The 23979-nt window shown below is 52.4% G+C and overlaps 1 protein-coding gene across 1 annotated transcript; it reads left to right on the top strand.

The window, feature by feature from the left end:
* Positions 1 to 412: 412 nt before the first annotated feature.
* On the top strand, positions 413 to 23301 carry SYT12 (synaptotagmin 12). The gene is made up of 8 exons (XM_041723014.1): positions 413 to 705; positions 7092 to 7148; positions 11263 to 11456; positions 14260 to 14652; positions 17804 to 18019; positions 18674 to 18794; positions 19658 to 19791; positions 21185 to 23301. Exons 2-8 carry the CDS (start codon positions 7115 to 7117, stop codon positions 21356 to 21358), a joined length of 1266 nt encoding a protein of 421 aa, XP_041578948.1. The 5' UTR covers positions 413 to 705; positions 7092 to 7114; the 3' UTR covers positions 21359 to 23301.
* The last annotated feature ends 678 nt before the right edge of the window (positions 23302 to 23979 follow it).

Raw genomic sequence — 23979 nt, 5'->3', positions numbered from 1 at the left:
TAATTATTCATTCAGAGAAGGGGAAACCTCCTGCTGTTCCACCTGCTCCGGTTTCCAGGAGGTTTCCAGGAGGTCCGCAGTATCAGGCCCGTTTTACAGAAAAAGAAACTGAAGCCCAGAAGGGAAGAGGATAACCTGCAGGCTGAAGCTAGAACACGGGCCTGCGGACTCTGCGTCCAGTGCTCCGCCCGCCTCTCAGAACCCCTGATGAGCCCATCCCCACCCCACCCTCGTCCCCCGACCTGGGACTGTGGGGCTGGGCTCGGCCTCGGACGGCTTTCCGGGACTGCGGGGTGCGCTTTGGCTCTTGGGCTCAGACAGCGGAAGCGGCGCGTGGCTCCCGGGAGCGGAGAGAGCGCTCGGGGTTGTCACTTTAAATTAAAGAGAGAGCGGGAGGGGGGCGGGCGAGCGCGAGGGAGCGCGCGGCGGGCTCCTGGGAGCGTGCCCGGACTGCGGCGCAGCTCCATTCTGCCGCCCCGGCCCGGCCGAGCCCCCGGCCCGCGCCGCGCTTCTCCGAGGCGGCCGCCGGGCGACACTGCAGAGGTGGCGTTGCTGGCTACGGCAGGGCGAGGCGCCGGTGCGTGCGCGCTGCAGGAGGCCGGCCGGGAGCCGGGAACCGGGAGCCGGGAGCCGGGAGCCGGGAGCCGGGAGCCAGAGCCGGGAGCCAGAGCCGGAGCGGAGAGGCGGCCCCTCCGCGGAGCCTGGGTGAGTAGCACCCGGCCGCCCCCGCGCAGCCCCGGGAACCGGTCCCGCGCACAGGCGCACGTAGCGCCCCCTCCCAGCTCCCCGGACCCCGGCCTCAGCGCGCTCTGCACACCCGCGCCTGGTTTGCACGCGTACGCCGGGCACAACACGCCGGACGCCCTTCCCCGGCCCGGCCACTCCGCGCACTGCGCATCGCCTCGCGCCCCACACGCCCGTCCCGCGTGTGCACACACGCGACTCACCCGGCCATTTACACGCCTCCCCGGCGCCCGCGCTACCCGAGCGCCCCTCACTTTCACACTCAGCATCCCGACTGTCCCCACTGCCCCTGCCCCACCTCACACCCTTTCCCGACCCTTCCAGGTCAGTCCCCCACACTCTGGTCCCCATATACCCTGAGGGTTCCCGCGGCAGGGGCGCTGGGTCTTCAGGAAACGCTCCAACCTGATCCAATCCGGAGACGCATGTCGCACCCCATCGCTGGGAGGCCCCGGGAGCTCGGGGAGAGGATCCTCAGCCCCGTCCAGTGTCACTGGCCTGGGCGTGGGGCTTTCCAGGGGCTCCTGGGAACCTTTGATACCTCTGCTCTTTGGAAGAGGAAGCTTGCCCGGTCTCAGCCTCGGACTGTAGACTTGGGCTGACAAGGGGAGGGTGGGAATGGGGAACATGGGGATTTGGAGCCAGGGCTGTGGGTGGAAGAGCCCTGAACCAGCCATCCTAGTGACCCCTCTTCCAGGGCTGCAGAACATCTGTGTGCCCCCCTCCTCAGCCAGTGAGGCCACCCCAGAGTGACTTGGAAACCTTCATCTAGGAATGTCAGTCCCTTCTCCAAGCTGGAGGGATGGTGGGGGAGACAGGTTTGGAGAGCAGTAGCAGTTGTGCTTCTTACTAGAAATGGAGAAACTGAGGCTCAGAACCAACAAGAGTTCTAGCCAAGTAAACTCAGCCAGTCTGGAGAAGGGTACCCAAGACAAGTACCCAAGCCCCCCACCTCCCCATTCTAAAATCCAAAACCTTCCCCTGGCTTGGGAGAATAGAGGTTCCCAGTCCAGGATGCAAGCTTGGACTCTGCCTCTTGTCAGCTCTGGTGACCCTGGGCAAGTCATTTCCTGCACATCAGTTTGTTTGTCTGTTTGGTTGGTTTTTTACCAATACAATAGGCAGAGTAGCAGCCCCCCCTCAGAGAGTAGCAGGGAAAACCTGATGAAATAAAAGATGACAAGTCCTTGGTACAGTGCCTGGCCTATGGTAGGTGCCCAGTAAACAGCAGCCACCACCACCCTAGCTAGCCTGTACTGTGGTTTCTGTGGCTTTAGGGGGATGGTAGCAGAATATGGTAATTTCAGGGATTGGAGGAGAGCACTTGAAAAACCTAAAAATCCTAAAGAGGTTCACAGCCTGGGAGGTCAGGGACTGCCCTGTACCCACACCCTAATCCTTCCTATCACCTGATGACCGCAGGGTGAGGGGGGTGGACAGTGGACACCTTGCTGGCCACAGATGTGATATGGGGACACAGTGAGCAAGGAAATGGGGTCGGGGGAGCAGAGATACAGGGCCCCTTTCCCCTGAAGAGGCACAAAATTCCTGGAAAGCCATTTCTCTGATTAGCTCAGGAGGGGGCCTCCACTGTGGTCAGATTCCAGCAAGGCCAGTGACAGTTCTTCCCACCCACCTCCACCTCTGAAAGGCCTGGTCAGGAGGAGGCATCATGGCCAAGAGCCCAGGCCCAGATCCATCATACCCTGGCGCCAATCCCAGTTTGCTACTCAAATACTGAGTGACCTGGGGCTCTGGCTCCCTCATCTATAAAATGGGGACCCATTTATCCAGTCAAGCATCATGTCTGTATTGTGTGCCTAGTCCAAGCTTGGCACCATGCTGAGCATTTAGCATATATTGTGTGTAATGCTTACAACAGTAAGTAGGTATTGCCAGGTAGGTATAATTAAGTCTGGATTTGAACCTAGAGCTGTTTCAAATGAGCAAGCTCCATGCAGTTTCAGGTTCTGGGGTTTGGGGCCAGAATGAATAGACTGGATGGGAAAGGATGCCAGAGAAGGGGACATGGATTGAGGAGCTCGAGTGTGAGTTTGCGGCAGCTCTGGCTCATTCCTGTGTGTCAGAAGCTCAGGGAACCTCTACTCATAGGCTGCGCTGGCCTCCCAATGTGCCTTGTCAGCATCCGGTTGCAAACTGAAGCCACAGCCTCTCTCCCTGGTGGACCTCCAGGCTGGCAGTGGGAGCCTGCTGAATTGTAGTCAATGAGATGGAGTCAGGGGGTCTCAGGGATAGTGAGTAAAGCCATTAAGAAGGGCACTTGCTGCAGAGCCAGCTCTAGCTCAGTCTCAGCTCCTTGCTTACTGGTTGGATAACCTTGGACAACTTCACTGCCTTTCTCTGAGCCTCATTTTCTTCCTCTATGGAGTGAGGTTAATAATAGAATGTGCCCCCATTGTAGTCTTGGGGAAGGTGATGGAGAAGATGCACATGAAATTCTCGGGGGCTGTGGCTATGAATGGAAGACACTGGACCAGGCAGGAGGCATGGCTGCTAGGACCAGCTCTACCACTGTTGGCTGTGTGACTTTACCTTTCCAAACCTCTCATAGCTCATCCTAAAGCCTGCTTACCAGGCTTATGAATGGAGATGCTCCAGGGACCAGGAGGTTCTGAAAGTGAATGGAGGGATGGGAGGTACCAGGCCTGAAGAACAAATGCCCTGTCCAAAGGGACAGAACCTCTTCAGTTTCCAGATTTGGCTATTTTTGCAGGGGTGTGGGAAGACAGACCCACTATCCCCCAGATCTTCTAACTTTTAAAGCAAAGCTGTAAATAAGGCTTTTTTGTTTTTTTTTTTAAGAAATATATTTTTAATGGGAAATTTCCCAATTTTTAACTGTTGGCAACTCCCTTTAATTTAAGTCAAAACATATCTGCAGGCTGGCAGTGCTGCCCACACAATTCTGCTCAACCTAGGGCTTAGTTAGAGCGCCCTTGGGCTGATTATCAGGCCAGTAATCACAGCAGCTAATATTTACCAAGTCAGACTGCACTTACTTCTTATTCTACCCTCCTGGCGCCCTGCTAAGGCAGTCATGAGCCCCATTTTACAGATGGGTAACTGAGGCTCAGAGCTAGTGAGGGCGCAGATCTGGGATTCAGAGCTGTGCTTAGGCTACCTTTCCCCTTCCCTGCCCCAGTTTTCTCCTCCCTCCATTCAGGCAGACATGGTCTGGTTTCTGCCACTTCTCTGGGGATCACTCCCAGAACTTGGAGCTTGGGTGTGCCTAGAGTCATTCACAGGCTCACAGAAATCACAGCTCCTAGGGGGATTATAATGAGGGGTGTGGGGAAAGTGTGCAGTGTGATAGTCTGGGGTCTGAGCTGAACCAGCCTCGGAGGGCTGGGGGCCCCTCAACGGCTCTAGGTCTGATATGGCAGACATTGGGTTCCGTCCTATACCATGTGTGCTTGCCATAGGGGTGTACCCAGCCCACGCCAGTGTGCTGTTGGCACTGGCTGTCCCAGTGCAGCCTCATTCTGGAAGTCAGCTTGTGCCAAGTGAGCAGGAAAGAAAGCTGATGGCATTATTGGATTCCCAGCAAGGCAGAGGTAGGCTGTGACATTTGTGTTCACCTTAACGTGTGTGTTAGTGTGTCCAGACCCTGTTCTGCCAGGAACTAGGGCCACCTTGGACTTGTCCACAGGGACCAATTTGGCCTACGTGATCTTAGGAAAGTTTTGAAACCATATGCCCGTCTGCAGTAAAGCACAGAAGTTAGGAGTGTGGAGCCAGATGGCCTGAGTAGACTGGTTTCTTAGCTGTGTGGCCTGGGACATATGATTTTACCTTTGGGCCTCAAGACTCTTCCTCTGCAAGCCAAAAATGATAATAGTACCTACCTCCTGGGGTCGTTAGAGGATTAAATGAGGTAATATATATGCAGAATGCTTAGACTCACACTTTCAGGCATAAGGAGTGCTCAGCAAAGCTAACTGTCATAAAAGATCTGCAGCCCAGGGTCACAGGAATGAGCTTCCCATCTGAGTCAGCATAGGTGAAGCCTCCCTAGTTAGCATCTCCCTTCCGTCACCATGAAAGACCAACATCTCAGAGGATCATCATCAGGATAGCTGACCACCAACAGCTTTGCCCCAGGGCTCTGACCTGCCATTTCTCAAGGTCTCCTGCCCTAACTTCTCAGCTCTAGAGCCACAGATTGGAGAGAACCCCAGGATTCAGGAAAATCTTTACCCTCTGATTTGACCCCAGTCCCCAAGGGAGCCCATAGAATACTTCAAGGGTTGTGAACAAGTTAGCCAAGCCACAGTCCAGGAGCTTTTTACCCTGTGCCTAAACAGTGTTTACATTTTTTGTGAATTGGTTACAACATTTAAAAATCAAGAAACTGGGGAAACCCGGGTGGCTCAGTGGTTGAGCGTCTGTCTTTGGCTCAGGGCATGATCCCGGAGTCCTGGGATCGAGTCCCACGTCGGGCTCCCTGCAGGGAGCCTGCTTTTCCCTCTGCCTGTGTCTCTGCCTCTCTCTGTGTGTGTCCCTCATGAATAAATAAATAAAATATTTTTTTAAAAAATCAAGAAACTGGGCACCTGGATAGCTCAGTGATTGAGAATCTGCCTTTGGCTCAGGGCATGATCCCGGGTCCTGGGATCAAGTCCCACATCAGGCTTCCCATGGAGAGCCTGCTTCTCCCTCTGCCTGTATCTCTGCCTCTCATGAATAAATAAAATATTTAAAATATATGTACATATATTTTTAAAAATAAATAAAAATCAAGAAATTGTACATTACAAAATCCAGGTATCTGGCTTTTCTTTAAAAAGCTAGAAGAGGGCAGCCCGGGTGGCTCAGCAGTTTAGTGCCACCTCAGCCCAGGGCCTGATCCTGGAGACCTGGGATCGAGTCCCACGTCGGGCTCCCTGCATGGAGCCTGCTTCTCCCTCTGCCTGTGTCTCTGCCTCTCTCTCTCTCTCTCTCTCTCTCTCTCCCTCTCTCTGTGTGTATCTCTCATGAATAAATAAATAAAATCTTTAAAAAAAAATAAAAAGCTAGAAGATATGTAAATAGATAAAATAAACTGCCAGAAGATTGGGGCACCTGGCTGGCTCAGTCCCTAGAACATGCAGCTCTTGATCTCAAGGTTGTAGGTTTGAGCCCCTATAGAGGTTGTTTAAATATTTTAAAAATAAAATCTTAAAACCAGAAGATCCAGCAATGCTAGGTTGGCATTCCTTCGGGAACAGAAAAGCAGCAACCCTTGGGTGGGCAAGCACTCTGCAGTTTACACCCTGATCTGTTTGCAGCCACCCCTGTAGGGGCGCTGGCTATCCTGTCCTCCTGTGTCCCTGGAGCTGAGGCAGATAGGGTTATCCCAGTCTCCCTTTTCCATTCCCTTAGCGCATGTCTGTGAGACAAATTTACTTCTCAGCAACAATAAAACTATGAGTAGTCACCTGGGTTCAGGTAATGGCTTGTATGACTCCCAGACCTTTCTAGAAAAACTGAATCAGACCTTCAGCATTCATAAAACTTGGAATTGGAGGGTGGGGTGAGAAGGAAACCATCCTGAGCAGTGAAAGGCCTGGTAATAGGATATTGCAGAAATGCAGCCTTTCCTTTGCAATTAGAACAAAAGCTCATGAAGTGAGGCTTAGCAAACACCCCAAGGTCCCATGGTAATGAATCGCAAAGAATCAAAGAATTCTTGTCTGTAGGATGTTGGTAGGATGGAAATGAGGTAGGGGTGCCAGATTTAGCAAATGTAAATGCAGGATGCCCAGGAACTTTCAAGTTTCAGACAAACAATGATTTTTTTTTTTTTTAGTATAAACATGTCCCAAAAAAAAAAAAAAAAAAAAAACATGTCCCATACACTATTTGGGACATACTTGTACTAAAAACGAATCAAATTCAAATGTCACTGGGCATCCTGTGTTTTATCTAGCACCATAGAAATTAAGGTGGTCTTAGGGTGGTTGAAAAGAGCTTTAAACACCTTTTTTTTTCACCATTTTTTTAAAAAAATGCCATTTAAAGGGTGCCTGGGTGGCTCAGTTGGTTTAGTGTCTGCCTTCAGCTCAGGTCATGATCCTGGGGTCCCAGGACTGAGTCCTACATCAGCCCCCCCCCCTCAGTGGGAAGTCTGCTTCTCCCTCTGACCCTCTCCCTTCTTGTGCTCTTTCTCTCTCTCAAATAAACAAAATTTCTTTAAAAGTAATTTAAAAGCCACCTACCTTTAGCTGAGCTCTCCTCACAGGTAAATGTGAGCTCTGGACTGGCCCCTGGGCATCAGGAAGGTCAAGGAGTAGGATGAGGGTTGGTGGCCCTCCAGAGCCCTCTCTGCTGACTCTTTTCCGTTCCAGGGCCAGCTGCTGCAGCGGGCATCATGGCCATGGATGTGTCAGAATACCAGCTAAGCGGTGAGTCCCAGCAGAAGTGTGTCATCTCACAGACCCTCCCACCAGGCCTGGGGTGGGGGGGGGGCATCAGTAGGATGCCAGTAAGTACCCTATTTTACCAGTAAGGAAAGTGGCTTGCCCAAGGCCACACAGCCTTGGAGACACCAGGCTGGGACCAGTCTGAGGTCTCTTCATCCTTCTGCTCCAGTGGCTCTTTCCTGTGGAACCACCTCCCTACAGTTGACCGAAGGGGTCCCCCAGGAGGCTCATGTCTGACTGCCCCCTAAGGAGGAACCATGAATGGAATCCACTTTACAAGAGGCCATTCCTAGAGCTTGTCAAGTAGCCAAGTGAGAAGAGCCCCAGGAAGGTTGATGTCAGAGCCACGGGACAATAAGCTCAGAGATGGCCCAGTCCCCAGATGGCAAATACCTGGGAAGCAGCTCTGACCTTCCCCATGTGTGCCCTGGGGGGCGCTGAGCTTGGGAACTGCGAGAGTAACCACTCTCCACCTAATGGTGGGTGTTGTCGGATCTGAAATATACTTGCCCTCTTGTCTCATAGGTTCCCCTCCCCAATTACAGATGGGAGAATGGGGCTCAGCACAGGACGTGAACCCAGGTCTCTCGACTCCCAGGCCAGTGCTCCCCATCATTCCAGCTGCTCCCCTAGCACAGCCCCCCACCAGCCCAGGGCTGAGCTGAAGGGTGGGCCAGGGACCACCTTTCCCAGCCCCCAGCCAGGGAGTCTCACTTTTCACCCACAGGCCCACAGGCCTTGGTCCAGGATCTATGAAATGGCCTTGGACAAGTGATGAAACCTCTCTGGGCTTCCACTTACTCATCTGCAAAACGGGGGCGGTGGAATCTCTGGGAAGATTGAGTGACGGAACTTCCAAAAAGTGCCAACTCAAACCATTGTGCATGCCCTTTCCTTTGCCCAGAGTCCTTCCCTGCCTCTGCGTGGCTAAGCCCTCGAGACTGGTGTGGAAGTCCTAGGCGTAGATCTGGAGCTAGACTGTCAGCGAGTATCTCCTCTGTCCCTCAGCTTCCGAGGGCTCAGTGGTTAATATACAGTCAAGTGCTGGAATGGGGCCTGGCAAATAGTAAACAGTAAAGGAAGTTTTTATTACCTGCCACTCCACCGCCTCCTCCTCCTTCTCATTTCTGGCCCCAGCTGAGACTTCACTTCCCTTGGGAATTCTTCCCATACCACCTGAGTCTGGTAGTCAATAAAATGAATAAATGAATGAGCATTAATAGTCATCATTTTGTGTCACTTTCCTGAGGCTTTTCCTCTCGTGCCCCCTTTTTTTCTGCCAGCCAGGACTCTGGCTTCAGTGCCTCAGCACCCCCTGGGATCCTCACTCTTCGGAGAGCCTGACTCTGCTGTGCCACATTGCGTTGCCCATCATCTGCTGGGACCTCAGACCCCATGCCCACCCACTGGCCCATCCCTGTGACCACCCAGGCAAGCCCTGCTGGGAGCCAGCAGAGATGCATCCTGGCCGGGGCCCCTCGTATGTGCAACTCACACTGCAGTTTACCAGGCCCATTCCCAGGCCACCCCTTAATTCCCAGGCCACCAGACTCTCAGAACTTTCCTGCCTCGGCAGGGCTTGCCTGGGGCCCTCTGTACATCTCTGTTGTGGTTTTGGTTTAACTCACAAATTACATTCTGTCAACAGAGGTCAGGAGAAAACAGGGTTTGCTCACAGCCCCTCCATCCCAATTTCCCATTCATCCCTGGTCCCGCCCAGCCCTTGTCCAGAGGCTGTGTGATTTTTATGTTAAAGTTGTATGGTTATACCATGCTGTGGATTCTTTCTTTTCTTTTTTCCTTTTAACAATGCCCAAAATGTTTTCCTGCTTTGCCACAGTGACATCCTAATGACCTCAATTATCAAAGGCTAGTGATATTCCCTTCCGAATCAGCACCACCTGCACCCACTGACCCCTTTAGGCTGTTTCCAGATTTCTGCTGTTATAAATACAGCCTCAGTGACTCACACCAGATATAAAACTTCCTGGAATTTTTTCCGCAAGATAAATTCTCCAGGGCGGGACTGCTGGTGGGGGATGTGTGGTCATCTCCATTCTCCAGACGAGGAGGCTCAAGCTCAGACTGGCTAGATGGCAGCCAGGCTCTGCATTTCTTACCCTATGGCCTTGGGCCAATGGCTGGGCATGCTCTCTAGCCTCTCCCAGCCTCAGCTCTCCTCCTCTAACAAATGGAGATAGGGACCTCATAGGGTACTTAGTGCTGGCTAAATGCCAGGGCTATGAGCTGAGCCCTGCCCTTCTCTGGAGTGAGTTAGTGTTGTGGATTCTGGCTAGAGTTGTCTGGGCTCAGGAGAGCTGGGGCAGGTTGAGGTCTCCCATTGCCAGAGGGGCTGCCACTGCTTCATGATACCTTTGCAACCCCGCTTTGGGGGAGTGGTGGCAAGGAGCTCCCCAGACCCAAATGCCCCACTCCATCTCTCCCACTGGACACTCTGAGTGCTCCGGGCTTTGTACAACCCTTCCTCTTCTTGCCCTAGACTCCTTGTCCTTGGTTCCTTGTCCTGGCACATGTTTTGCTCCTCCTTTGTATCTCAGTTCAGATGTCTCTCCTCCAGGAAACCCTCCTGGACTGTTCTCATCACTCTGTTTTACCTACCTATTTGCCTATTCACTTCATCCCTAGACTGTGAGCTACTTAAGGATAGGGAGCGGGCCTGGGCCTGACTCCTTCACCAGGGTGCATGTACATAGTAGGTGTTCAACAGATGTGCAGTGATAAATCTCTACCCCTAAAGTGCCCTCCTCACCCCTTTCCACCCAGCTTCTGTGGAACTGTACTGAGTGGAGGCTAGGTGGGGTAGTGGTTACTCCGGCTTGGTCTGAGGTCTGGCTGCCAGAGTTGGAAACCCAGTATCACCCCTTCCTGGCTCTGTGACCTTGGACAAGGTCTTTATCCTTTGTGTATCTCAGTTTTCCCATTTGAATTGGTTATAGAGGCAGCACTGAGAAAGGTCTAGAGAATTATATTTACCAACAGAAGGTCACTTCTGCTAGGTGAGAGCTCACCCAACACAGTTGAGGGGACAGTTAATTAACATGTCTAGGGACAGTGAGGCTCAGATAGGGAAAGTTCTTTACTTATCATTGGAGAGAAAGCATGTGAGCATCTGGATTTGTCCCCAAGCCCTGCACAGTGTAAAAACTACCTCTTATCTCTGGCTCAGACTTCTTTTTGTGTGTGTGGTAGCAACTTTATTGAGATAAAATTCACATACCGTACAATTTACCCACTTAAGGCATACAGTTCAGTGGATTTAAGATATTTTGTACCCATCAACACTATTGACGTTAAGAATATATATATATATTCATTATCCTCCAAATAACCTGTATTCTGCATTGCCCCCTAATTCCCCCCAGCCCCAGACAATCGCTAATCAACTTTCTATCTGTATAGATTTGCCTATTCTAGATGTTTCATATAAATAGAATCATATGATGTGGGTTTTGGTGTCTGGCTTCTCTCACTTACTTGGCATGATGTGTTCAAGTTCATCTGTGTACCATGTAACATGTACCAGTATCTTTATGTTGCCAAATTATATTACATTGTATGAATGGTCTACATTTTATTTATCCACCCATCAGTTGATGGACATTGGTTTGTTCTAGATCAGGTTGAGGCAAAAACGATGTCATTTCTTTTTCTCCCCAAACTCCCTTCCTTTTTTTCCCCCAGACCTCAAAAAGTTGTTTTGTTTATCTGGAAGGAAGAGATCTTTTGAAGGTATAATGACAGAGAATTCAAAAGAGGGAAGCATAACCCTATTTGTTTAACCATTTTCACAGCTCTTCATCTGATCTAGCCAAGTGTCCCCACCACCATCCTATTCTGGTAGAAATGTATGCTTTTGTAGAAAAGGGGATAGAAACAGAAATCCCAGGGTATATATGTCGTATTCAATGCTGGATCCCCTAGCACCTAGCACTGAGCCTGGCGCATAATAGCTACTCAGTAAATATTTGTTCATGAGTAAATAAGTCAGTGCTGAACTACCTGCTTCTTGGGTGGGAGTCTATAACTACTGAGGGACCTTAGAGCCTACTAATGACAGGCTGCCCTTGCCTTGCAGTAATCAAGAGCCCTCCTGGCTGGGAGGTGGGTGTCTACACTGCTGGGGCCCTGGCACTGCTGGGAATTGCAGCTGTGAGCCTGTGGAAGCTCTGGACATCGGGGAACTTCCCCAGCCCATCCCCATTCCCAAACTACGACTACAGATACCTCCAGCAGAAATATGGGGAGACCTACGCAGAGGCCAAGCAGAAGGTGAGGCTTCCACTCTTTGGAGATGGCCTCTCCCCGACCAACCCTCTGTATTCCCTTGCTCTCTCCTGGTTAACTTCTTGCTGTGAACAGGACCCTTGTGCTCCTCCATGTCTCCAACATAGCCCAGTGCTGTGAAATAGGTGAATACTTGGTGAGAAAATGAAGGTTTTCAGTTTTAAAAACCATCCTGTGAAAAATACAGGAAAATACAAATAAAAGAATCCTCTCCTCAGATGCCACTACCCAGAGGCTGTATTAATACTGTTAACTGTATTTTAACTACTAACATTTTGATTGATTTCTTTCCAATGCTTTTAATCTATCTTCCAGTCCTTTTTCCATGCGTAGTTTTTTTATGAGTGTCATTTCTATGTAAAATTTTATACCCTGCCCTTTTTATCTCACAGCTAAAGCATTTTCCTATATTGTTGAGCCCCCATCATAAAACATCATTTTTTCTAAGATTTATTCATTTACTTTGGGGTGGGACAGGGAGTGAGGGGGGAGGTAGAGGGAGAGGGAAAGTCTAGCTTCTCTCACTTACTTGGCATGATGTGTTTTAATATCTAATATATTTTTTAAAGATTTTATTCATTTGAGGGGCACCTGGGTGGCTCAGTGGTTGAGTATCTGCCTTTAGCTCAAGTCATGCTCCCCGGGTCCTGGGATCAAGTCCTGCATCAGGCTCTCCATGAGGAGTCTGCTTCTCCCTCTGCCTGTCTCTGCCTCTCTTTGTATTTTTCTCATGAATAAATAAAAAAATTTTTTTAAAGATTTTATTCATTTGAGAGAGAGAGAGAGAGAACACAAGCAGAAAAGAGGCAGAGGGAGAGGGAGAAGCAGACTCCCTCTCGATCCCAGGATGCTGGGATTATGACCTGAGCTGAAGGCAGACCCTTAACCAACTGAACCACCCAGGCACCCCAGGGAGAGAGAATCTTAAGCAGACTCTGTGGTGAGCACAGAGCCTGATTCAGAGCTTGATCTCACGACCCTGAGATCATGACCTGAGTCAAAACCAAGAGTCAGACGCTTAATTGACTGAGCCACCCAGGTGCCCCAGAAACATCATTTTAATGGCTGTGACAGATTCCTTTTTATGTATGTGCCATGATTTACTAAATGCCATTATAAAAAATGCAGTGAATGTTTTATATGTAAAACTTTGTCTTCATTTGGGATTATATACTTTGAGTGGATGCCCAGATGTGGAATTACTATATCAGGGAGTACGAACATTTTTAGGGCTCTAAATATATAATACTGAATGTTTCATCGTTAGACACTTGGCAGAGAATTTTTCTAACATCATTTAGCATTCCAGAGAGCACAGCCAGAATCAGTTACCAGTAGGGGCCCCACACGCTCACTCATTTGGGGTGTAGGGGGGACTATCTCCCATTCTGTTGGGGGGACTGTAAATAGGCATAACTTTTCCAAAGAGCATTTTGGCAACGTGTGTCAACAGCTTTCAAAAGGACCATATTCTCAGAGCTAGGATTTTAAGAAAGCTATTTGATGTTGTGTTATTTATATTTATGAAAAGTAAGAAACAACATAAATGTCCAACAGTGGAGGGGGATAGTAAAGTAAATCACCCCAATCCACTTGATGACAGATTGCGGCCCCCTTAAAAAGTATGGTAATGAAGACAGTGTGGAAGCATGATAGATGCTTCTGGTACAAAGGCTTTTGTTTTCTCAAATCCTGAGGTCAATTTGGAGAAAATCTTGAATATTAGGGCACATGTTACCCAGCATGGAAAACTTCTACTTGTGTAAATATTTTGGTAAACATTCCTCAAGGCTGCTCAGTCCTCTGTCGAGGAGCCCTACTCAAGTGTTCTTACCCGTTCCCCTTCTGCTGGAAACTTAGATTGTTAACTACTCCCCCCCCCTTTTAAAAAAGATTTTATTTATTTATTAGAGACACGCACAGAGAGAGAGAGAGAGGCAGAGACACAGGCAGAGGGAGAAGCAGGCTCCATGCAAGGAGCCTGACGCAGGACCCAATCTCAGGTCCCCAGGATCATGCCCCAGGCCGAAGGTGGCACTAAACCACTAAGCCACCAGGGCTGCCCTACTTTCCCTTTTAATAGACATCACTGTAGTGAACATCTTTATGTATGGAATTCAGTCCATGTCACTAAACATTTTGAGACAATGTTTGAGACATTCTTTCCTCGTGGTTAGGGAGAGAAAACGGAGTAACATAAAATAGCATTAAGCAAGGACCTTCCTGGGGTCCCTGGGTGGCTCAGTGGTTGAGCGTCTGCCTTCAGCTCAGGGCATGATCCCTGGGTCCTGGGATCGAGTCCCACATCGGGCTCCCTACAGGGAGCCTGCTTCTCCCTCTGCCTATGTCTCTGCCTCTCTCTCTCTGTATGTGTCTTTCATGAATAAATAAATAAAATCTTAAAAAATAAAATAAAAGTAAACAAGGACTTTCCTACGGCTCCTGGGTGGCTCAGTCGGTTGCGCATTGGACTCTTGGTTTTGGCCCAGGTCCTGGTCCCATGGGTCAAGAGATGGAGGTCCGCAGTGGGCTCCACATTCACTGGGAGTCTGCTTAGATGTTCTCTCCCTCTGCTCCTCCCCCTACTTGTGCTCTCCTCTCTCTCCTCCTCTCTCTCAAGAACATAAATAAATCTTTTAAAAAGACAAAAACAAACAAAAATAAGGAACTTCCTAACTAAGGCATATACATTGTTTCTGTGAAAGAGGAACTAGAGGTGCCTTGAATGAACAGGACTCACAAGGCCATGCACTTGCGATGCTCTCGTGTCCCTTTCTCTCACCCCCAGAGGGTGCCTGCCTGGAACACCCAGCGGGCCAGCACGCGGGGACCACACAGTCGCAAAGGCAGCCTCAGCATTGAGGACACCTTTGAGAGCATCAGTGAGCTGGGGCCCCTGGAGCTGATGGGTCGGGAGCTGGACCTGGCCCCCTTTGGCACCCTCCACAAGTCCCAGTCGGCGGACTCCCTGAACTCCATCTCCTCTGTGAGCAACACCTTCGGGCAGGACTTCACGCTGGGCCAGGTGGAGGTGAGCATGGACTACGATGCGGCCTCCCACACCCTCCACGTGGCCGTGCTGCAGGGCAAGGACCTCCTGGAGCGGGAAGAAGCTGGCTTCGAGTCCTGCTTCATGCGTGTCAGCCTGCTGCCGGATGAGCAGATTGTGGGCATCTCCCGGGTAAGTGGGGGCCGGGGCAGGGGTGTGCTCTGGGCTCTCAGGAGTCCTCCCCAGGCAGGCAAGTGGGTCTGCAGGGCCAGGCTGGATGTGAGGAGGGTGCTGCAGGGCAGCTTTGGATGCTAATCCCAGAGGAGAAGGTGCCACCAACCCTAGGAGCCACATCATGCGAAGTTCTGGGCAACCCTACAATGTGAACCCAGGGTGGGGTAATTGTCCATTTCCACCTATCCTCTGGGTCAACTGAGGGTCCTGGCAAGAAGGGGATGACACATTCAGGTTGGTTAATTTGGGAAGATCTTAATAACAGGACTGTTGACAATGGTGTGGGTGGTGTGGGTAAGGGGCGCCTGAGTGGCTCAGGTAGTTAAGCATCTGACTCTTGATTTTGGCTCAGGTCATGATCTTGGGGTCCTGGGATCGAGACCCATGTTGGGCTCCATGCTCAGGGAAGAGTCTGCTTGAGATTCTCTATCTCTCTCTGCCTCTCCCCCCACTTTCACCCTCTCTCTCTCTCTCTCTCTAAAATAAATATTTTTTTAAAAAGAAAACAATGGCGGGATGTAGGGCGACCTCAGAGATGGAGTGGCACCCTCTTCTGAAGGGATAAGGGGAAGAGGAGGCTACTGGACCTAAAAGGAGAGAGGCATGTGGAGAGGCTACCTTAATAAATGCTGTGCCTTTTGGTCAAAGGACATGATGTAGTCAGACTACAGCAGTACTGCAGAAAAGGACCTAGGGAATAAGCACCCCAGCTCCCTCTACCTCTGGTTTCTCTTGAGTGACCCACACAGTCTGACTCTACCAGAAGCCAGAGGCCAAGGGAGCCTGTTAGTCAGCCAATGGAGGTCAGTCCCTGGGGTCAAGAGTAGGGTGGGGAGGGCAAGGGGAGACACCTAGCACCCTCCCACATCAGGCTATTCCTTGCAGATCCCTCTAGCTTGCCAAGAGGGAACAGAACCTTCAAGAGACACACTTTCCTCCAGGCTGGATTAGGGGGGAAAGGGGTCCAGATGCCATAACTGGGGGTTCTCTGAAGCAGACAAGTTTGACACCCTGTGGCCTCTTACTGGAGCAGGAGGAGCCTGAGGGCCTGCAGGACCAAGTAGTTTCTGACTCCTCAGAAACCCACCTGTGTCGAATCACTCTTACCATGCTGAAATTGGCTGACCCTCAGTGGTGGACACTGTCATCCCTCTCTGACCCTCTCGGTCCCCCTTACTCTAGGATGGTCAGCAACTGACCATAGACTGGTGCATGTGGGCCCAAGAAAAGCAGTCCAGTGGGGGATGAGGCTCAGGACCCTAAAACCTCACTGTCTGGATTCAAATATCAGTTTCCCACTTCCTAGCAGCATGACCTTGGATAAGTCATGTAAGCTCTCTGTCGGGAGAGGGTTTCCCCATCTGTCAAATGGGCACCATAATCCTTGAGGAGGGGATATAATAATATATGCAAAGTCCTGGGGCGCCTGGGTGCCTCTGTCAGTCAAGCATCTGCCTTCAGCTCAGTTCATGATCCCAGCGTCCTGGGATGGGGCCCCATGTTGGGCTCCCTGTTCAGCAGGGGGTCTGGTTCTCCTGACCTACCCCCCCACTCATGCTCTCTCTCTTTATCTTGCTCAGATAAATAAATAAAATCTTAAAAATATATATGCAAAGTCCTCAGCCCCGTTCCTGGTAAGCACTCAATTAGGTTGTATCTCTGGACCATGAAGTGTCCCTATTGAGCCTGGATCCACACTGCCTATGCCCTGGACTGCCTAGAAGATCCTGGGTGGTTCTGGACACCTTCCTTGAGGAGGGACATTATAGACAGGAACCACAACAACCTTATGTATGCTGAGAACCTGGTTCACAGAGTCCATAATCTGTGATCCTCTCATTAGCCCCAGTGGGATGGACCGAGGGCATCTTACAGATGAAGAGGCTCAGGAAGGTGCTTTGCCCAACACAATCCCAGCAAGTGAGCAGGAGATCCAGGACTTGGTTCTGGGGTTCCCATTTTCCTCCATCCATGTGCTCATAAAGCACAACATACAGAGAGTGTGGATGGTCAGGGAGCCCAAGCCCCTGTGGGCAAGGGACAGCAAAGTGGAGGGAGAGATGGGCCTGGAGGATCATGAGAACCCTGAATGCCAAGGTCAAGATCAGGGGGTAGACTTTATTCCACAGGAGAAGGAGTCCTTGAAGCAGGGAACTGGGTGAGGAACGTGGCTCCCAGGGAGCTGTGGAAGAGAAGCCTTGCCACAATCAGGCAGTGACCAAAGAGTGTGCTTCAATGAGCCTGGAGGTGTTGGCGGATTTATTCCCAAGAAAGCAGGCATCTTAGCATCACTGCCCAGCTAGTCCCAGCAAGTAGGTGGCTGCCCCAGGCTGGGCATCTCCCCGCACACCCCCCCGGCTTCAGGCAAGGTGCCAGGGATGGAGAGCTCCTGTCTAAATATTGCCAGGCAGTGACTAAAGCAGCCCCCAACAGAAGGGGGGGCGTGCCCGCCAGTGCACCTTTCCAGGGGGCCTGCCCACGGCTTCCTGGGAAGAGGCCAGAGGCGCCCACCAGGCAGGACTGGACTTGGAAGCAGAGTCTGCCCAGCCTTGCCTCGTCACTCCATCAGTGTGTCCACCCCACAGCATTCAGACCATCCTGGGCCAGGCTCTGCGGGGGCTGGGGCATCAGCAGCTCCCAACCCTATGATTACCTATACTTGCTTCATGCCTGGCTCACAGCTGGATGTGAACACACACAAGAAGGAGACCGGTTCGGCCAGGACATCACGAAAGTTCTACGGAGCCATGGGCACTGAGGGTGGGAATTGGTATCAGATTATAGAAGTTTCAAATGCCAGGCCACCAGATTGGCCACCACTGAGAGGAAGCTGGCTCAGTCGGTAGAGCACATGACTCTTGATCTCAGGGTCTCAAGTTCAAGCCCCACGGTGGGCATGGAGCCTACTTAAAAAAAAAAAAAAAAAAAAAAAGAGTCCTCAAGGCTGAGCCGGCAAAGGAAGAATTGGCATTGAGGTTGTGGGGGCAGCAGAGCCAGGACTCTCAGCCAGGCCTCCAGACTGGACAGCGCTCTCTCTCCACCATGGCCCCATGAGTCCCTGGCTGCCACCCCAGGGAGGGTGGCACACCACGTCCCTCTCTCTCTGCAGATCCAGAGGAATGCGTATTCCATCTTCTTCGATGAGAAGTTCTCCATCCCCCTGGACCCTGTGGCCCTGGAGGAGAAGAGCCTGCGGTTCTCTGTGTTTGGCATTGATGAGGATGAGCGGAACGTCAGCACAGGGGTGGTGGAGCTGAAACTTTCTGTGCTGGACCTCCCGCTGCAGCCCTTTGGCGGCTGGCTCTACTTACAAGACCAGAACAAGGTCAGTGCACCCATGAGGACAGGGTCACATACATACCTCTCAGGGGCTAGGGGACTCCACTGTCCTCCACAGCAGCTTAAACCCTGACATGGCCTGAGCCACGGTCAAGGGAACTCAGTTTACCACAGGAAATAAAAATGTTCCAACTACTGTTCACTGCTCCTCTACCGCTCCCACCACCAAAACTTCAGAAGCTTTGCTCCTAGAGGGTTTCTGTTGGGGAAGTACTCTGGCAGTAAAGGGAGTTATCTCAGAGGCCGAGCTGCAGCTCACCTTTCTAAGTATAGCAGTGCTTGGGGAGCATCACTGTTAATTAAGCAAATGATCTACCAGTCCTAGTCCACTTGGACCTCGATGTGCTGCTACCATGGATGTTTTCCCTGGACTGGAGTAAGGGACCCTAACAGCATTTTGTTGCTACATTTGACAGGCCACCTCAGATCCTCCTTCCAAGGACCCACACCTGGTAGGAGGGAGGGATGGTGCACACCTCATGGAATGGGGGAGTAGCGTTCCTTTCTCAATCCCACCAGCCTGGTGCTGGTGTCAGGGCAAGAGAAACAGCTACTGGGTGGAGAAGGAAGCTTCTGCCTTTCCCTGGGCCCCTCAAGTCCAGGGGGCAGAAGCCCTCTGAGCTGCTCACATGTCCTCCAGGCTGCGGACGCTGTGGGCGAGATCCTGCTCTCCCTTAGCTACCTCCCTACAGCTGAGCGCCTCACTGTGGTGGTGGTGAAAGCCAAGAATCTCATCTGGACCAATGACAAGACCACAGCAGGTAAGGCCCTGCTGGAGGCCTGGCTCCTTCACGTGGCTGCTGGGAGCTGTGGCCCAGTCGCTAAAGCCGGGGGCATCTGGAAGCATGGCACTAGGCCCCTCACCCCCAGCCTTGGCTGAGCTCAGGAGCCATGCACAGTGGAGAAGTTGAGAGCAGCAGAGGGTGGCAGGGAACCCCTGTGAGGGACAGACGATGTCTGAGAGCAGAAGGCTGAGGCACTGGGAAGAAACCAAGGTGGACACCCACTTCCCAGAACTAGAATTCATGGCGGAGGCTCTATTCCCAGGAGTTGGACTACATCCCAGATCCCAAACAGGGTGACCAGAATGGCGTGGGTGCCAGGCAGGACCTGATGCCCCCAGTCTAACAGGAGCAGACCTGAAAACAGAGTGCCAGGGCACCTGACCTACTGGGAGCCTGGGGGGCACCCAGGGTCCAGGCAGGTATAGCAAAGACACCCAGTGGGTGGAGGATGACAAGCAGAGAGGGACTTGTTATTTCAGAGTCATGCTCCATTGAGCGGGTGCAGGGGGTGACTCAGGGCTGACGTCTGTGCTCATTATAGAATGAGAAGTGATGGGTCTGCTGGCACCGACAAGCACCACAGGAAGGGACTGTGTGTGTGGGCCAGGAGGCAGGCTGCCCAAGCCCAAAGCCCACCTCTTCTCCTGACTCATATGTGAGCCTCAGTTTTCTCATCTGTAAAATAGGAGAGAAATAAAGGCCCCCTGGCAGGATGGCAGAGGATGACAGCAGCGGTGAAGGTGGGAGGCATTTGGAGCTGGCAGGCCACTAGGGCTGGGCAGGGCTATGGCAAGGGAGGGTGGCACTGACCCTGACCCCCACCTCTCACCGGCCCACAGACCCCTTCGTCAAGGTGTACCTGCTTCAGGATGGGAGGAAGATGAGCAAAAAGAAGACAGCCGTGAAGAGGGATGACCCCAACCCGGTGTTCAATGAGGCCATGATCTTCTCTGTCCCAGCCATCGTGCTCCAGGTGAGGGAGACATGGCTCAGGGGCCTGGAGCCACTCTGGCCTCACGTCTCAGGGCTCCCACAGGTGGCAATGGTTTGCCTTAAGCCCTGACTTTTCTAGTGGAGAGGTATTTACGGAGCACCCACTAGGTACCAGCCCTAGGGTGAGTGCTGCTTCCGTGGTGCTCACAAGGGACAGGTAGAAAGTCCCCAGGCAATCCTGATCCACCAAGAGCATGCCTGACTTTGGCGGTCAGCAGAGGCTTTTGCAGGAGGGCTGAGCTAAGCCGAGATCTGGGAGAAGACAGTTCCCACTAGAAGGAGCTACAAAGGCCAGGAGGTGAGCCAGGGCTAACCCAAGGACCCATAGTTCTGGCCCTAAATCTCCGGAGACTCTACCTGCAGAGGCTCTGTTGAGCTCCCCACACTTGCATGGCTTTCCAAAAGTCATGGGCCCCAGGCAAACCCCCCCTTCCTGGCACAGATATCACAGACCAAGCATGGGGGGTAACAGAGGATGTGGCCTGTAACACACCAGTGGCCCCACTGGCATGTCTCAGCGGATGGGGAGCTTACCACCTCCCCTCACTACCTCCTTCCATCCTTGGGCATTCCTGACAGTGAGAAATCCCTTTTGTGCCTTGAGCTGAAATCTGCCCCTGAATCATGGGGCTATCCAGAACCCACCTAATCTGATACCCTATCTGAATTTGAAAGCCCAGAACTCTGCCTCACTCTGAGAGTTTCCAATACAGACAAACATCCCAGCATCTCTGATTGGCTCTGGGTGTTGTTGCCCTGTCCTGCCACCCTTGTGGGACAGACTGTCCATCTGTCCCCTCTTTCCCCTGGGTGGTCATAGTGCTACCGCTCCACAGCCTCCAAGGACGGGAGACCTCTTGGGACCAGGGAGAAGGTCGAGGAGGTGAAAGGAGGAGGAGGAGGAAGAGGGAAGTCAAGCTGAGTTTTAGTTGAAGTGCAATCACTTTGATCTCAAGCACATTCTTTCCCTTCCTCATCCATGAGTCTAACATGTGATTATATTAGGAATAATGAGATGTCTAAAATGCTCTGTGTGCAGGCACTGTTCTAAGCACTTGACACATTTTAACTCCTTTTGTTCCCAGAACAGGTAGGAACTAAATTACCAAGTCACGGATAGGGAGCTAAGGTACGAAGTTCAGCCCAAGTCACTGCCCCAGGTCACATAGCAAGGCAGGTGGTGAGGCCAGTGTTTGCAATTGACAATCCAGTGCTGTCACTCTGTAGGGAGACAGCAGCAGAAGCCTGCGGGGATAAGGATTCAGGGGGCCACACCCGGCTACCTCTGGGGGCCTGGCACTTGTACACAGCAGCCTGGAGGACCCCTGGCACACCCCGTGTGGTCCCCAGTACCCATGTTATTTCCTCCCCAGGACCTGTCTCTCCGTGTGACAGTGGCTGAGAGCAGCAGCGACGGCCGAGGGGACAACGTGGGCCATGTCATCATTGGGCCATCAGCCAGTGGCATGGGCACCACACACTGGAACCAGATGCTGGCCACACTGCGCAGGCCTGTGTCCATGTGGCACCCCGTTCGGCGAAACTAGCAGCTGGCAAAACGGGCCAGGGTGGGCACAGAGCTGTCTTGGGGCCTGGCACAAGCTCAGCTCTGATGTGCCTCCATAGTCCAGCGGGAGCCATGAATACTGGGGTCCCCCACTGGAGCCCCCATGAGCCATCTTGGTCCTTCTGTCCAGACTGCAGTGGAGGAGTGGGCCTGGCCAAGTGTCTAGGGACCCAGGGCTTCCTCCCACTGAGGACCAGCTGTGGCTGGGCCACACTCCAGGAAAGGCCCTGGCACTGGCCCACTGTGCTCTCATTTTGAGATTCCCAATAGGCCTGTCTCTGGGCCTGGGGCATTGGGGCTTGGTCTCTTAGGGCTCTCCACACCCCACCTCTGCTGGGATGCCAGTGCTAAGCTGGGTCATATACCGGAACTGAGTGAGTATTGGGGCCAGACACTGTGCTAGACACCAGCAGACATGACATGAATGGGATGCAACCCTTAGGATGTCTGGAAGACAAGACCGCCCCCCCCCCTGCCCTGGGGATCTGCTTTGTGCTGAATGCAGACTTGGGAGAGCTCTGGGGGCCATGAGGACAAGATGAGAGCCATGCCCTGAGGTGTCCCAGCCAGCCAGCCTAAGCAAGGCAGGGACATGAAGTACCCTGTCACAGACTGTCCTCAGCCTACTACAGTGGACACGAGGGCCTTTCTCTGGGCAGAAGTGACCAGGAGACTAGGCGAAGCAGAAGCCTACAGGTGGACACTGGCTTTAGAGTCACACTCTATGAAATCTACTCCCTTGAACAATAACCTTGCAAGGCCCAGAGGTCCAAAGAGGCCCAAAGCCAGGTCCTTGTGTTCAGTCCCAACTGAATTAGGCATTGGCTCTGTGGTGTTTGTTGGGTACCTCCAGGCCAGGCTCTGTTGGAAAGAGAGGGGCCTCAGTCTAGGGACAGCTGGCAGGCAGCAGGACAGCCAGAACACAGACTGCAGGGGGTCTGTCGGGGAGGCCTTTGTGGGCCTTGGAGGAAGGGCCCAGCCAGAACAGGGGCAGTGAGGGGAAGGCAAGGGGCATCCAGATTGAGGGCAGGGTAGAGGGGCAGGTTTGAATGCCGGACTGGGAAGGAGGTGGCATTGGGTGTCCTAGGTCGAATTCCAGAAGCAGACCCTGAGGTTCTCAGGCAAGGGGTTGATGGGGAAGGGGCCCGGTAGCCCTCTGGAGAAAACTGTCGGAGAGAGAGGGAAGCCGTGGAGCAGGGGCCGAAGCTAAGCAACCTGTGGCTTCCAGAGTGTCTAGCTCTAGCCTGGTGGCCTGAGGAGCATCCCAGAGGGGCCCTGCCCAGGAGCAAAGAGGCTGGACTGTTTCACCTCTACAGGGCTTTGGCTACCACCCAACCCCAGCTGGAGGAAGAGCAAGCATATCTTCCAGTTGTCACTGGCTAAGGCAGCTCCCATCTGCCAAAAGCAGCCCCAGAGAAGCAGGCAGCTGGGGAGTGGGTGCCAGTTCATGCGGGGGAGGGCATGCAGCAGCCTCTGCTTCCTGGGGCCATCACCCACAGGTCAGAGCATGGCCTCTCAGGAGGGCTGCTTCTGACCCCAGTGAGCTCTGGAGACCCAGGCCCAACCAGTTACCCCCAGTGATGCTGGGAGAGCCCAGGGTGGTCATGGACCTGGAGGCAGACTGGAGGTGTCTCCCCACCTGACACAGCTGTGGCCCAGCCCTGTGGCCAGCACCAGGAGGTCTGCCTGCCCCAGCACAGAGTCCATGGGCACAGCTGGTGAGCCTCTGTATCCCAGGAGACCACAGACTCTTTCCACCCTAGTGACTATGCAGTACAGGCCATTTACACCCACCTTCTCTTCCCCCTCTTTCCCTCCCTCTAACTGCATGAAATGTGGACTGTGTACTTGGGATGGGCGTGGTAGGGACCGAGACTGCTGATTGGAATTATTCTAGAACCAAAATAAAGCTGGGGCAGGAAGGAGGGAGCTTCTGGGGAGCCTTGCTCAGCCCCAAATCACCTTCATCTCTTCTGCAGGAATCACGGACTTGGGTCTCTGTGTGGGTTGCTCTGAGTGGATTGCCCTGCTTCTGGGTACCCAGAGGAAAAGGAAGCCGCTGTCTGGCTGGGGAAACCATCACATGGACCAATGCCATCAGACAGCTTGGGAAGCTCTAAGAAGGGGCCCTGAGCCAGGCCTGGTGGAGAGGATGGCAGTAGGAGATACCATGGATGGTGTCGCTGAGCTGGCTTCAGGGCAAAAAGAACCATAAGATTGAAAAAGATGGATAAGGCCAAAAATAGCAGTCTTGGAAGAGGAAACAATACACAAAAGGGCAGGAGTGGGCATAAAGTTAGCCAATTTGTCAACTTCTCTAGAGCGAATTTGGGGGAGGCTGAGAAGAAGGGAGCCAAAAGAAAGGCCAAGAGGGGAGAAGGGTCATACAAGTTCAGTTGGCTTGATGCCAACCTGCAACCCTGAAACCCTACCTACCTACTGTTGTCATCCCCCTATTTGGCAGATATGAAAACTGAAGCTCAGAGAGGTTAGATAACTCACCAAAGATCACACAGCCAGAAAGCCTCAGACCTGGGATTCAAGCTCCAGCTGTGTGGCTCCAAAGGTCATGCTCTTAACCATAAGGCTACACTGCCCCCT

Source organism: Vulpes lagopus, chromosome 11 (assembly GCF_018345385.1).
Source record: "Vulpes lagopus strain Blue_001 chromosome 11, ASM1834538v1, whole genome shotgun sequence".
Lineage (NCBI taxonomy): Eukaryota > Metazoa > Chordata > Mammalia > Carnivora > Canidae > Vulpes > Vulpes lagopus.
The sequence above is the reverse complement of the archived record's forward strand: the minus strand, read 5'-3'. Positions and strand labels throughout refer to the sequence as shown.